General features: G+C 43.2%; 1 protein-coding gene across 3 annotated transcripts in view; it reads right to left on the bottom strand.

The window, feature by feature from the left end:
* Nucleotides 1–16,160, bottom strand: part of DOT1L (DOT1 like histone lysine methyltransferase) — a 604,393-nt gene that overhangs the window by 257,836 nt on the left and 330,397 nt on the right. For all 3 annotated transcript variants that reach the window (XM_033954025.1, XM_033954026.1, XM_033954024.1), the window contains exon 12: nucleotides 6,700–6,741. In XM_033954025.1, coding sequence (XP_033809916.1) covers nucleotides 6,700–6,741 — 42 coding nt within the window. The remainder of the gene's footprint in view (nucleotides 1–6,699; nucleotides 6,742–16,160) is intronic.

Below are 16,160 nucleotides of genomic sequence, written 5' to 3' on the forward strand. Positions count from 1 at the left end.
AAGCATAGATTTTGGAGGGATGTGCTTTCTTCAATGATGATTCTACAACTAGAGATTGATGAGAAAGTTGAGACTTTTCATATCCTTTACATGGGACCGTTCTATAACGAGATTCTAATTTGGATGGGATAGCAGTGATAGAATAAGGAGTTTCCATATTGCGAGTGAAGGTCTGCTGTAGAACAGGAGTCATAGGTAATCTGAGTGACTCTTTTGGAGGATGGGGAAGCTCCATATCCGCTAAGTACTCAGGAGTATATTTTGAGTCTGAATGAAGGTCAATCTTGAGAGCTTGGCCCATGTCAAAGATAAATTTGGCAAAAGAAACTGATTTTGGATCAGATGTTTCCTCAGGAGAACCACTGCGTGATTTATGTTGAACTGAATAGGATGGAGAAGCCTCTCTAGAATATGGTGAAAGGTCTGATTCCAGACGCAGAGTGACCGAAGAAGCTGCACTGTGAGTTGGAGTAAGAGAATGCTTTCTTTTCAAACTCCTGGAAGGAGAAGTAGCAGGTGTACGAGTTACAGAATGAGTCGAGGTATGTGTAGGACTGTCTCGACGGACTGGCTTCGACGGTGTTCTGGATCGAGAAGGGCTTCGAGTCGAGGCTCGTCGAGATCCATGCTTCGACTTTGACTTCGAAGAACAAGGTAAAGAAGCCTCGGTATCCAAATTCGAAGACTCCCTCCGAAGCTTAGAAGGAACAGGTCTTGAATGCTTCGATCGATGCTTCGGAGGAGGTGAGCCCGGAGAAGACTCTGATGAAGAAATGTTCTTCGGTGTCCGGGATCGGCCTCGGGAGACTGGAAGCTCTGGTTGAGTGACAGGCTGATCAGTCCGAGGCAAGGTCGAGGACGGGACCAATTGAGCTACCAAGGAGGAAATCTGAGTTGTGAGTATAGATTTCAACATGTCCTCTAGCATCGGCACCGAGACAGAAGATTCTGACCTCGTAGGTGCAGCAGTACGCTCCGAAGAGGGCGACCTCGAAGGTGAGTATTCCCTTATCTTGGAGGTACGCTTCGAAGGAGGACGTGCCGAGGACTCTGGTGGCTTCTTGGATACGGCACCTGAAAGAGAACTCGGAGACTTACCCCCCGTAGAAGACTTCGTGGATGGCGTCGTCTTCGAGGCAACCGAGGTAGAATAGGTCGAGGCCTTCGAGACCGAAACTCCAGCCGGAGCCTGGGTCGAGGCCTTCGAGACCACAGGTGTCGAGGTCGTCGGAGTCGAAGCCTTCGAGACCGGAGCAGCCGCTACGGTCGAGGCCGGGTCCGAAGATTGCTCCATGCCGAAAAGTTGAAAAAATTGAGCACAACGTCGTCGAAAGGCCCGAGGAGTAAGGGTGAAGCAGCGATGACAATCTTCTGGAGAATGAGAAGAACCCAGGCACTGTAAACAACGGCAGTGGGGATCGGTGACAGAAATCACCCGATTACACTGTCGACAACGTTTAAACCCGGTAAGAGGCCGGGACATGGAAAAAATAAAGTCCGTGTCGAACGAAGGAGCCTAGGCCTAGGCCCAAAGCTTGACGGCCGAACAAAAAAAGAAAAACAATATATATATATTTTTTTTTTTTTATATTTTTTATGAAAAGAAAAAGAAAGGATTAAGAAACAAGCACAGCGACCGACTTTAAGAAAGAAACAGCCGCGGTGATGAGAAGGCAATTGCTGCAGAGCAAGAGAACGTGTCTTCTTGTCTCCGCGGAAATAAACGAACTGAGGATCCTCTCAGGAGATGCGCCCCCTAGTTCGGGCGGGAAGGCACGCGCGCAGGCGCGGTGCAGTGCTCGAAAGTTCGAGATCTTCAAGCAAGCTTGCTTTCGAGGCTGTCCGCTGCGGGGCTCCGTCGGTGACGTCACCCATGTGTGGGAATATGCTGCCTGCTTGTCCTGGGATAAAACCTTTCATACGCTGAGAGATTGGAGAAACTGGCTCTCTTTTCCCTGAAGAAGAGGAGACTTAGAGGGGATTTAATAGAGACTTACAAGATCATGAAGGGCATAGAGAGAGTAGATAGGGACAGATTCTTCAAACTTTAGAAAAATAAAAGAACAAGAGGGCATTCAGAAAAGTTGAAAGGGGACAGATTCAAAACGAATGCTAAGAAGTTCTTCTTTACCCAACGTGTGGTGGATACCTGGAATGTGCTTCCAGAGAGCGTAATAGGGCAGAGTAAGGTACTGGGGTTCAAGAAAGGATTGGACAATTTCCTGCTGGTAAAGGGGATAGAGGGTTATACATAGAGGATTACTGCACAGGTCCTGGACCTGTTGGGCCGCCGCATGAGTGGATTGCTGGGCATGATGGACCTCAGGTCTGACCCAGCAGAGGCATTGCTTATGTTCCTTTTTTTAATGTCGCATTCTAGAGCATGAATTTCTGCAGCTTGTGATTTCCTAATTTTGGAGTTCAGTAAAATTATTATGCCTCGAATATATGCTTTGAATGCGTCCCATGTAATAATTCAGTTAGTATCTTTTGGATTATTAAACTGAAAAAATTCTTTAATAGCTGTGATCTTTAAATTCCGCTTCAAGTTAAAGACTAGAATTAAATCTCCAATTTCTGGAAACAGTCACTTGAGTAATATTTTCTAAAGTAAGAGTTATTGCAGCATGATCCGATATTGAGATTTCTTCAATAGTGGCGTCTTTTATAAAATGGCGAATAGAATGACTGATAGAAACATGTCTATGCAATGAGGTGGTGAATAAAAAGTGAAATCTTTGTTGGTTGGATGAAGATCTCTCCAAATATCAATCAGGTTCAGGTGTGCCATGAGAATAGACTTGGCCTTAGGTGTTCTATAAGGTGCTTTCGATATTCTATCAATGAGGGGGTTCATAATTATATTGTAATCACCAACTACAATATGATGCAACACATTAGTTGCAGTTAATTGATTAGCAATTTCTTGAAAGAACTCGGTGGAGTCAGTTGTAGGAGCGTAGATGGAGTTGTTTATATTCAAAGTAATTTGTACCCACCTACAATGAACATCATTAGTTGTAGATAGTATTGTAATATCAGGTCGATTTCTAACTAAAATGAGAACTCCATTTTTAATCCCAACTGCAGGAGAGAAAAAGAGCTGATGAGTCCATTTGACTTTTACTTTGGCAGCCTCAGACACATTAAGATAAGTCTCTTGTAGCAGAATTATGTCTGGATGTTTGGAATTTAATTATGACAATATTTTTTTCCGTTTTATGACATTATTTAGAGTGACCCTTGACATTCAGTGAAATTAATTTAAGGGACTTGTGAGAAATAATATATGAGAATCGTCATCAGTATTGTAAGTAGAAAACAAGCAAAAAGATAATTGATGCTCATTGGGAAAATTGTTACAGATGAAAGATGCAAATGAGAGATAGCGTACCACCTTATATGTACTGGAAGTGTAGACACCTGTGGTGCTAAACAGTGGTGCCACATTTTGGGAGAGAGGAAAGAAGGGAGTGAGCAAGCCACAAAAGGCAGACTCCCTCATAGCATATTACAGACAGTTTTTGTAATAATAGAGAAGCAAGTATATTAAATAAAGAAACTTATCAATTTAAAATGTTAGACATTTCAGAGGAATCATACTTCACAGACATATATATATATACTTCACAGTCATATATATATATATATATATATATATATATATATATATATATATATATATATATATATATATATATATATATATATATATATACCTAGACCAGTGGTAGGCAAACTCATTAGTCAAAAGAGCCAAAATCAGCAGTACGATTAAGATTTTTTTTGAGAGCCATACCCCCGTGCCTGCTTGCGCTACGACGGCTAAGTCAACCCGATTGACACCCTGCTCGCACTTAATCGAAATTGATTCGTGGCACAGCCTAGAGAATGTCATGGGGAAAAAATTTGTCTCCGTTCCCGCCCCGTCCCCGTGAGCTCGGTCCACATCCTCAAAAACCACCTGATCCCATCCACACAAGCCTTGAATAGTTTTATACTGAACTTATTATATTAAAGTATAAAAAGAAACAATATTTTGTACAACTGTCAATTTATAAATCAGCATCTTCTCCCCACTCTCTCTTCCCCAATTCCCTTCAGCATCCTCAGCCACTCAGCATCTCCACTTCCCTTCAGCACACGCACATAAAAACAAGCAAGCAATTTTATATCATTTTCATTCTATTCATTCATAGAAATTAAAGTCTAAATAATGCCAGTCACATAGCAAAGCATGATTTTACAAAAATAATTCCCTGCACAGTCAAGCCTGCAAGGATTACTAGATGTCTTTCAGCAGCTCCCCTCTCTCCCCCTTACCTTCGTGGCCAAGTCAAAATGATCTACCAACAATAAAATTTTAAAAAACACAAAGCACACTGTACGCAGAGAAAATGTTAATTATCATTTACATTCCGCGGGTTTTCAAAGAGGTCAAGACAGATGACTTTATGCAATGTCACCTCAGTAACAACTATACAAAAATAGACAAATATACCCCCCTTTTTACTAAACCGTGATAACGGTTTTTAGTGCAGGGAGCTGCGCTGAATGCCCTGCGCTGCTCTCGATGCTCATAGGCTTCCCTGCGCTAAAAAACACTATTGCGGTTTAGTAAAAGGGGGCCATAGTGCAAAATATAGACAGCAGATATAAATTCTCAAAATGGACACATTTTGATCACTAAATTGAAAATAAAATCATTTTTCCAACCTTTGTTTGGTAATTTCATCAGTCTCTGGTTGCACTTTATTCTTCTGACTGTGCGTCCAATATTTCTTCCCTTCTTTCAGCCTCCTGTATGCTTCTTCTCCTCCAGACCTCATTCCCTCTCCCAACTTTTTCTTTCTTTCACCCTGCCCCCTTCTTTCTTTCTTTCTTTCTATCTGTCTTTCTCTCTCTCTCCGTGCCCCATTTCTTTCTTCCTTCCTTTTTTTTGTTTCTCCATGCCCCCTTTCTTTCTTTTTTTTCCTTCTTTCTCTCTCCATGCCCCCTTTCTGTCTGTCTCCCATCTCCCTTATTTCTTTCTGTCTCCCTGTCCCCCCCTTTCTTTATTTTTCCCTGCCCTCCCCACAAGCTACCAACATTGGGGAACAGGCCGGCGCAGAATTCTGAGCTCTCCCTGCTTCCCTTCCCCGCGGGGCCAACAAACTCTCGTCACCCGTCGGAGAGGAAGTTCTGGGCCAGCCAGGCAGCAATTGACCAGCCCAGAACGTCCTCTACGACATCAGAATTGACATTGGGTGGCGAGAGTTGGTCGGTCCAGCGGGGAAGGGAAGCAGGAAGAGCTCAGAACTCGGCACCAGCTTGTTCCCCGATGGCGGCGGTGGCAGCCTATTCCCCGATGGCGGCAGTGGCAGCCTGTTCCCCAATGGCGGTGGCTTGGGGGAAGGCAGTAAGAAGGGAAGGGAAGCTGGTTGGGCACCCTTGCTCTAGATGAGCCGCGATCCGCACTCAAGTGGCTAAAGAGCCACATGCAGCTCGAGAGCCGCAGTTTGCCGACCACTGACTTAGACTAATAAATCATGTTATAAAGATACCTATTAAGTCAGTTCAATTGTCCTAAATACATTTGAATATATAAGTATGTATGTATATGTGTGAAACCTTAATGTAATTTAGTTGATTAATTATCAAATACATGATATTAATTATATATTATATAAAATATATATAGTGGTACCTTGGTTTACGAGTGCACCGGTTTGCGAGTGTTTTGCAAGAGGAGCAAAACATTTGCAAAATCGGTGCCTCGGAAACCGAGCATGGCTCGATTTACGAGCACCCCTCCCCCCCTCCCACAATCCGGCACCCCCCTGCCTCGAACCGGCACCCCCCCCCCCCCGCCACGATCCAACCCCCCCCTCGACACGATTGGCCACCCCCCTGACACGATCCGACCCCCCCCCACCCCGACACAATTGGGCACCCCCCGCCGCTTCTTACCCTCATCTGGGCACTCTTGAAGATCGGCCCTCGTCTGCTGGGCCTTGAGCATCTGAGCATGCTCAAGGCCTGCGAGTTCACGTTCTGAACGTGAATGTGAACTCGCAGGCCTTGAGCAAGCTCAGATGCTCAAGGCCCAGCAGACGAGGAGTCCGATCTTCTAGAGTGCCCAGATGAGGGTAAGAAGCGGCGGGGGGGGGGGGGGCGTGCCCAATTGTGTCAGGGGGGATGTCGGATCGGGGCGGGGGGGGGGGTGCCCAATCGTGGCGGGGGGATGGGGGGTGTCGGATCGTGGCGGGGGGGTGCTGGTTCGAGGCAGGGGGGGCCTTCAAGGGGAGCAATGCCGGTTCTCGGGGGGGGGGGGGGGAGGAACGCATCAAAGCGAGTTTCCATTATTTCCTATGGGGAAACTCGCTTTGATAAACGAGCATTTTGGATTACGAGCATGCTCCTGGAACGAATTATACTCGTAATCCAAGGTACTACTGTATTATAAATTATGTATTGTAATTATTAAATCAATTAATTATTGAGTATGTGTTATGTATTATATATTGTAAAATATGGCATAGTAAAAGAGTTTACTATAACTAGCTTAGTTCAATGATGAAAAGGAGACAACTACTTCTAAGCTATCCCATCCTAAACACAGCCCTGGATTTAGGGCACAAAAGCTATAAGCCAATGCCTTCACTGTGCTACTTGAACTAACAGTAAAAGTTTAAAACATTTAAAAAATGAATAACTTACCCTGAGTTTTGGATTTTTGAGACTAGAAAAATAATTTTCAAGCTGAAAGGAAAAAAAAAAAAAAGTTTATTTTATGATATCCTATATAAAGTGGAAATGCAGTATTCTAAACAGTCTTAACATCTAATATTACTACCATATCTCAAGATAAAAGCTGAATTCTGATGAAAACTATTTAAAATCTTCGACTGGAAGTTCACAGATATTTTCTAGCTTGGGTTAGTTTCTAATCTGTCCCCAGAAGTTTTCCCACTGAACAAATATTTAGAGTTTGTGGTAGAAACAACTTTATAATAAATATTATAAGTTTGGGCCTGATTATATAAGAGTTGAATTCTCCAGGGGAAATTTGGAAGAAAGCTCTTAAACTAAATCAAAAGGCCTTCTGCCTGAGACATTCAGAGCTATATAAAGGACACAGGCAGAGGAACAAATCAGCTGATTAAAACAAGAAAAAATACAAACACCCCCCCATATATCTAGCTCATCATACCATTCACAAATATTTCTTGAAGGTCACACTGATTATCACCAACATAACTTGATGCACAATACCTAAAGAAAAACATTCATATTGTGCAGGGATCTCAGTTTACTACTTTGAGAAATTCACTAGTAGTTCCTGGACACTTCATCTTCAAGTTTTGCCATTATGACCCTCTCTTGTCTGAGTTTTCTATGGAATATTATACTGCACTAAGGGCCTCTTCTATCAAACTGCACTAGCAGTTTTTAGCACAGAGAGCCGCGCTGAATGGCCCATGCCACTCCTGTGCTAAAAATTGCTAGCGCAGTTTGATAGAAGAGGCTCTAAAGTTTTCTAGATATTTGAATATTTCTATCATATCCCACCTTTTCCAAATTATATTCTGACTTCCTTAAGCTTTCTGCCTGGATTTCATGCTTCTAGCCTTGTACCTTTACGGAAGCCTACAAAACTGAACATGGTTATTCAAGGTGGGCTCTACATATAGTGAAGTTACTTACCTGTAGCAGGTAGATATTCTCACATGTGGGTGACATCATCTATGGAACCCGGTACGATCAGTGCAAAAGTGCACTATCACTTTTAAAATGAAAAAAAAAATAAAAATCTCGAACTGACCATACCACGCATGTGCAAATGCCCTCCCACCCACTGCTGGCTTGAAGGACCATCAGTTCAGTTACAAAGCTAAGAAGCCAAACAGGGGAGGTAGGCAGTTTGTGAGAATATCTGCCTACTGTCCATGGATAACACCTGCTACAGGTAAGTAATCTAACTTTATCTAAGGACATGCAAGTAGCATATTCTTACATGTGGGACTTCCTAGCTGCCAGGCTCATGCCTCTCAGAAAAGGGTTATTAATAATTATCATGAGCCTGGCGAAACAACATGGTTAGTATGGAATTTGGCTTCTAAATGGAAAATAAACTTTGTAGAACCGTTTAGCCAAAAGACTATCCCTTCTGGAATGAATGTCTAGGCAATAGTGGGATGTGAAGTAGAGAATGACACGGTGACAAAATTCATCACCGTTCCCGTCCCCGCGGATAACCGCGGGAAATAATCCCATGTCATTTTCTACTGTCTATTTCAACCTCAGTCTTTCTACACCAGCATTCTTCAAAGCAAAGCTTGCGGGTCAGTGGTTGTGGCCATTCATACTCTGATTCTGCCCTCTCTCCTTAAAGAATGACATGAAGATAGTTTCCCGCGGTTATCCGTGGGGGCGGAAACGGTGATGAATTTTGTCACCGTGTCATTCTCTGATGTGAAGGTATGACTTGAGGGCCAGGTGGTTGCTCTACAGATGTCCTCAATTGCCATTGCTCAAAATTTATGTGCTATTAGCACGGCCTTTAAGCACCAGCCTAGTCTGAGTATAGCAAAAAGAGATACAGTCCGCCAACCATGTAGTGATGGTTCTCTTGGTGACAGGAGTTCCTAGTCTGTTAGAAACAGATGAGTAGAAGTTCTGTGAGGCTTGGTTCAATCCAAATAATAAGCTAGATAACGTTTACAGTCCAACGTGTAGAAACATAGAAACATGATGGCAGATAAAGGCCAAATGGACCATCTACTCTGCCCATCCCTAGTAACCATTATCTCTCTCTCTCTCTCTCTCTCATAGTAACATAGTAGATGACGGCATATAAAGACCCAAATGGTCCATCCAGTCTGCCCAACCTGATTCAATTTAAATTTATTTATTTTTTCTTCTTAGCTATTTCTGGGCAAGAATCCAAAGCTCTACCCAATACAGTGCATGGGTTCCAGCTGCTGAAGTCTCCGTCACAGCTCACTCCAGCCCATCTACACCCTCCTAGCAATTGAAGCCATTCCCAGTCCATCCTCAACCAAAAGGCCATATATAGACACATACCATGCAAGTCTTCAATATTTACTATTAATTTCTGATTCTAGATCCTCTGTGTTCATCCCACGCTTCTTTGAACTCAGTCACTGTTTTTCTCTTCACCACCTTTCCCGTAAAGAAGAATTTCCTTACATTGCTCTTGAGTCTACCACCCCTCAACCTCAAATTATGTCCTCTGGTTTTACCATTTTCCTTTCTCTGGAAAAGATTATGTTCTACGTTAAAACCTTTAAAGTATTTGAATGTTTGAATCATATCTCCCTTGTCCCTCCTTTCCTCTCTATTGTATACATATTCAGGGCTTCCAGTCTCTCCTTGTATGTCTTCTGGCGCAAACCTCCTATCATTTTTGTCACCCTCCTCTGGACCGCTTCAAGTCTTCCTATGTCCTTCACCAGATACGGTCTCCAAAACTTAACACAATACGCCAAGTGAGGCCTCATCAACGACCTGTACAGGAGCATCAACACCTTCTTCCTTCTACTGGCTACACCTCTCTTTATACAGCCCAGCATCCTTCTGGCAGCAGCTATCGCCTGGTCACACTGTTTTATCACCTTTAGATCTTTGGGTACTATCACCCCAATGTCCCTCTCCCCATCCATGCATACCAGCCTCTCACTTCCCAGCATATACGGTTCCTTCTGATTATTAATCCCCAAATGCATTACTCTGCATTTCTTTGCATTAAATTTTAGTTGCCAGATATTAGACCATTCCTCTAACTTTTTTGCAGATACTTTTTCATATTTTCCACTCCCTCCTCGGTGTCTACTCTGTTACAAATCTTGGTATCATCCGCAAAAAAGGCAAACTTTACCTTCTAACCCTTCAGCAATGCCACTCACAAACAGTGAAAATTTACATAAATGCATAAAGCCATATTTTCGGATGGTCATATCTTCAGCTTCACTTGACTATAAAAGCTCATATTGCAAATCTTGGAAGTACCTCATGATACATGTCTGCTGGTAAAGTTGTACCCTCAGCAGTATGGAGCCAAACTATGCCAAAATTTTCATTCATGAATTTTTTTTGCCTACTTTGCTGACTTGTAGAAATGGAAGCACGTTCCAAAAGATTTCAAACTTGGCACAGAAACTTACTCCAAGGTGTTATACCAAACTGCAAAATTTCAGACTCCTAGATAGTTTCCTTCTCCTGCAATGCTTAAGCAAAGTTGATGTTTTAGTTCACACGAGGCATGGGAGTGGATCGATTGCTTTTGTTCAACCACCCCTAGCTCCTGATCAAATTGAGATAGATCCAAAAAATTTTGCAGTTTCATTTGAGATCCAACACCCCTGTAAAATTTGGTTGGATTTCAAGGGGGTCTAGCGTGGGAGGTTTTCAGTATTGGTCCACTTGACATGGAATAACCCTAAGGTAACCCGGGGAGGGGAGGGGTTGGGTATTCGTTCCATAAGACGCACCCTTATTTCCACCCACTTTTTTAGGGGAAAAAGTACATCTTATGAAGCGAAAAATACGGTATTTATTTATTTATTTAAAAGATTTCTTAACCACCTATAATTAGGCGGTTTTACAAAAAACAATCACATAAAATTAAAAACATACAACACATATTATACAAATAATAGGTCCTTCATATCAGCCTTATTTTACAGCACTCGAAAATGTATCAATACAGAGCTTCTACATATTTCTCACCTTCACCTTTGAGTCTCACAGTGCCACTTTTGCACCAGGGTGAGAATGTGGTCTTGGAAAGAAGACAGGAAGAACTATAATCTGGCTGTGATGAAATTCTGAGATGACTTTCAGGAGGAACTTGGGATGAGTGCAAAGAACCACTCTCTCATGGTAGAATGTTGTATAAAGTAGATCTGACACAAGAACTTCAAGTTCACTGACTTGATGTGAAAACACAATAGCTGTAAGGACTATCACTTTCCACATTAGATGTTTCAGAGATTAAGTTGAAAGAGGCTCAAATGGAGGATTCATCAGAGCTGAAAGTATAACATTAAGATCACAAGCCACTGGATGCGGTTTAATTGGAGGTCTGGTAGGGAGAACGCCTTTCATGAATCTTGAAATCAAAGAATGTACAATGACTTTATATCTAGTTGTGACTAGATAAAATTAGATTCTTCTAACTGAAGTAGTTTTTAGACCACAGTCAGAGATCTGTTAAAAGATAGCCCAGGACAGATGGAAGAGGACAGGAGACTAGATCTAGTGATATGTTATTGCATCAGACTTGTGAAACGAGTCCCTTTGAAACGATAGCAGCACTGGGTAGCTGGCTTTCTAGAGGCTTCAATGATGGCCAACACTGGTGCAGACATTACTAATGTATTTAGCGGCTGAGAAAGAGATACTATGCTGTGAGAACCAATGAGCTTAGATTGGGATGGAGGAGAGACCCTTTGTTCTGTGTCAGCAAGGTAGGAAAGATTTGAAGTGTGATGGATTCCCAAACATTGAGCTATAGGAAGAGAGGGAACCATGGTTGTTGTGGCCACCGAGGAGCTATTAGAATCATGATAGCTTGTTTTTGGCAAAGTTTAAGAGCTTTGCCAAGTAGAGGAACTGGAGGAAAAGAAAAAGTAACTTGTTTCACCAGTTGAGGAGAAAAGCATCCAACTCCAGAAGGATGGGTGTGTAGAGTCTCGAACAGAAGAGTGGAAGTTTGTGATTGCAGGGGAAACAAAGAGATCCCACAAAGATCTAATGTAGAGTGGTTGAGCTGAGTGACCACTCATGTGGCTGCAGGTGTCTGCTCAACTTATCTCCCAAGATATTCTGTTTTCCTGCTAGATAAACTGCTTTCAGGAAAAATGTTGCGAGGTATTGCCCAAAACTAAATTTTGATTGCGACTTGGCAGAGCAGTAAGACTCTGATCCTTTATGCAGTACATGGCTACTTGGTTGTCCATGCATACGAGCACTACATGGTTGAAGAGACAATCCTAGAATGTGCACAAAGCATTGCATATTGCTCAAAGCTCAAGGAGACTGATATGAGAGCTTTCTCAGGAAGAGACCAGGAGCCTTAGGCATGTAGGCCATCAAGGTGGGCTCTCCAACCAAGCATGGAAAGATCAGTTGTCAATATCTTTTGATGCAGTGTGTCAGCATAGCTATTGCTAGCAATCAGCATTTTCAGTTGGCATAACTAATGTCAGCAAAGGCCTATGGGAAATTATATCAATCTGACTCTGGCATGTGAATGCAGATAGACCCTGAGGGCAGGGAGACGGTTTCAAGTAGCCCTGATTAAATCATGATTAGCTAAAAGGTGTTAATGTGTTAATGTCTGATTAAGAGGGTGCTTAGGACAATGGGTCCAGGTGCACAGATAACTAAAGTTAATCAGAAACTATTGTCAAGAGACATACTGGAAATACATATATGACTTCAGCCTATTATTCGTCTGTCTAGCACAAGTTTACTAAGGAGGGGGAGATTTAACTTCTCTTGAAGCTCAATAGTTTCTATATTCAGAATAAGATTCCAAGCTATAAAAGTCTCCTTTCTGCAACACATCTCTAGCTCTCTTTCTCTGTCTATCTCTCTGTCTATCCTTCTCTTTATCTATGGAACCCGAAGCTTAGACCATCACCCCATCCCCCTTTCTCTCTCTCTCTCTCTCTGGCTCTCCCTAGAACTTCAGACTCTCTGTCTCTTTGCCTCTGAACTCTGTAAAGCAGGGAAATTGCTTTGCTCTCTCCTTAATTGTAATGCTTAATGGTAATGCTTCTGAATATTGCTTTTCTGTAAGCCTATTTCTATAATATATTCTTTATGCAATCACCTCTGGCTGTGTTTCTTATTTGATTCTACTCATGGTGAATCTTCTGTGAGGGAACTGAACCTGGGACCTGGCATTTGTAAGGGTGCCTCTCAAGTGACCCCACCAACCATATATTGTGGGGGCCTGACTAACAATCCTTACACAGTGGTGCTTGGAATAGCAGGCCTGTGGATAGATTGGACAGAAATAGCCACCACTGAAGAAACTGTCACAGTTGCGAGGTTACTCCGATCCTTTGCAATAGTAGACTGGTGGCTTAAGACCACTGGATCAAAAGCACCCACTAAGGTTCCCTGAAATATAAATGGGCAGAGTTACATGTACTGTAGAGGCCTTCTTGCCTAGAAGTTGAAGCATTTGTTGTGCTGTTATGAAACAATGTGAGGCGATCCTCTGACATATCTGAAGTAGAGTATCAAGTCTCTGTTGAGACAGGTAGGCTCAAGTTTGGGTCATGTCTAAGAGGGCTCCAATAAACTCTAGAGTTTGCGTGGGTTCTCAATGTGATTTCTTGTAGCTGACTGCAAATGCTAAAAATTCAAGCTGACACATCTGTTGCATTCATTGCCTGGTGAGCCTGTTCAGGGTAAAGGCTTTGATCAACCATTTGTCTAGGTAATGGAGCACATGAAAACCGTGTGAGCGAAGAATTACAGCCATGATAAGGCATTTTGTGAATACTCTGGGTGCTGATGCCAGTCCAAAAGAGAGCACCTTGTATTGATAGTGTTGTTCTCCCAGTTGAAAATGAAGATATTTCTTGTAGGCTGGGAGGATGTGTTTCTTTGAGGTCTTGAGAACAAAGCCAGTCTTTCTTCTCTATTAGAGGTAATAAAGTTCCAAGAGAGACCATTCAAAATTTTTCCTTCACCAAGTATTTGTTGAGGGCACAGAGGTCTAGAATTGGTTAGAGACTTCCAGTCTTTTTTGATATGAGAAAATACTTTGAGTAGAATCCTCTGTCCCTCTCCTGCAGGGAACTTCTTCTATAGCATTGAGCTGGAGACGCCTGAGAGCTCCTGGCAAATGAGGGTCTTTTGTTGGGAGTTGAAAAAAACACTCTTGGAGGATAATTCAGGGATCTTTTCTGCAATTGAAGGGCACAGCCCCGACTCACCACTTGAAGGATCCAGTGATCTGAAGTTATAAGGATCCAAGTTGATGATAATGAGTGAGTCATCCCCTGATAGGTAGTCTGAGATGAAGATTGAGAAAAGCAAAGTTACTTACCGTAACAGTTGTTATCCAGGGACAACAGGCAGATATTCTCACACGTGGGCGACATCACTGATGGAGCCCTGCAATGGACAGGCTCGAAAGCAAACTTGCTTGAAGATCTTTGAACTTTCGAGTGCTGCACCGCGCATGCGCGCGTGCCTTCCTGCCCGAACTAGGGGGCGCGTCTCCTGTGAGGATCCTCAGTTCAGATACCTAGCTAAGAAGCCAACCAGGGGAGGTGGGAGGGTTGTGAGAATATCTGCCTGCTGCCCCTGGATAACAACTGTTACGGTAAGTAACTGTGCTTTATCCCAGGACAAGCAGGCAGCATATTCTCACACATGGGTGACCTCCAAGCTAAGCAAAATGGGATGGAGGGAGTGTTGGCAATTTAAGAAAAAAGATTTTGCAAAACAGATTGGTCAAAATGGCCATCCCTCCTGGATAAAGTATCCAGACAGTAATGAGAGGTGAAAGTATGAACCGAGGACCAAGTGGCAGCCTTGCAGATTTCCTCAATAGGAGTTGATCTGAGGAAAGCTACAGATGCCACCATAGCTCGAACTTTGTGGCCCGTAACTCGACCCTGCAGAGGAAGACCAGTCTGAGCATAGCAGAAAGAGATGCAAGCAGCCATCCAGTTGGAAATGGTACGATTCGAGATAGGACGACCCAACTTATTCTGATCAAAGGAGATGAAAAGTTGAGGAGATGTTCTGTGAGGTTGAGTGCGTTGGAGGTAGAAAGCCAAGGCATGTTTGCAGTCCAAAGTATGAAGTGCCGCTTCTCCCTGATGAGAAAGAGGCTTTGGAAAAAATACTGGCAGAACAATAGATTGATTGATGTGAAATTCTGAAACAACTTTAGGTAAGAATTTGGGATGAGTACGGAGGACCACCTTCTCATGGTGAAAAACTGTGAAAGGTGGGTCCACAACCAACGCTTGTAACTCACTGACTCTTCGAGCAGATGTGAGGGCAATCAGGAATACAGCTTTCCAAGTGAGATACTTGAGGTGAGCTTTGTCAAGTGGTTCAAAAGCAGGCTTCATCAGTTGAGCCAAAACAACATTAAGATCCCAAACCACTGGAGGCGGTTTAAGTGGTGGATGAACATTAAAAAGTCCTTTCATAAAGCGGGAAACCACGGGATGTGCAGAGAGAGGTTTCCCTTCAAGAGGCTGATGAAAAGCAGCAATAGCACTGAGATGGACTCGAATAGATGTGGATTGAAGTCCAGATTGTGACAAGTGAAGCAAATAGTCCAGAACAGATGCCAAGGAGGAAGACATTGGCTGCAGCTGACGTGTGGAACACCAAGCAGAAAATCTAGTCCATTTCTGGCTGCAACATTGACAAGTGGATGGTTTCCTGGAAGCAAGTAAAATATCTTGAACAGACTCAGAAAAAAGAGAAGAGTCTGTCAGGTAGAAAGGTACCAAGCTGTTAAGTGTAGAGACTGCAGATTGGGATGAACCGTTTAGTAATTTCAAGTTTACACCCAGCGGTGACTACTGCGAGCTGTCAAAGCTTAAGGTTAACAAGGCAATGGGGCCTGCCAACCTACACCCCAGGGTGCTCAGGGAGTTGTGTGATGTCTTGGCGGAACCGCTATCCGCGCTCTTCAATCTCTCCCTTAGTACAGGTAACATTCCGTTGGACTGGAAGATGGCTAACGTCATTCCACTCCACAAGAAAGGCTCCAAGATGGAGACAGCAAACTACAGACTGGTGAGTCTCACATCAATAGTGTGCAAACTAATGGAAACTCTAATCAAACGACAATTGGATACGATTCTGAACAGGGAGAATCTACGGGATCCCCGTCAACATGGATTTACTAAGGGGAGATCCTGCCAATCCAACCTGATCAGCTTCTTTGACTGGGTGACGAGGAAGCTGGATGTGGGGAGTCCCTGGACACCTGGACTTCAGTAAAGCATTCGATAGCGTACCACACCGCAGGTTGCTGAGCAAGATGAGTTCTATAGGATTGGGCGACACATTGACGAAATGGGTTGGGAAGTAGGCTTCAGAGGGTAGTGGTGAATGGCACCCCTTCCGAAATGACGGAGGTAATCAGTGGAGTGCCGCAGGGCTAG

Source organism: Geotrypetes seraphini, chromosome 8, assembly GCF_902459505.1.
Source record: "Geotrypetes seraphini chromosome 8, aGeoSer1.1, whole genome shotgun sequence".
In the NCBI taxonomy this organism is placed as follows: Eukaryota; Metazoa; Chordata; class Amphibia; order Gymnophiona; family Dermophiidae; genus Geotrypetes; species Geotrypetes seraphini.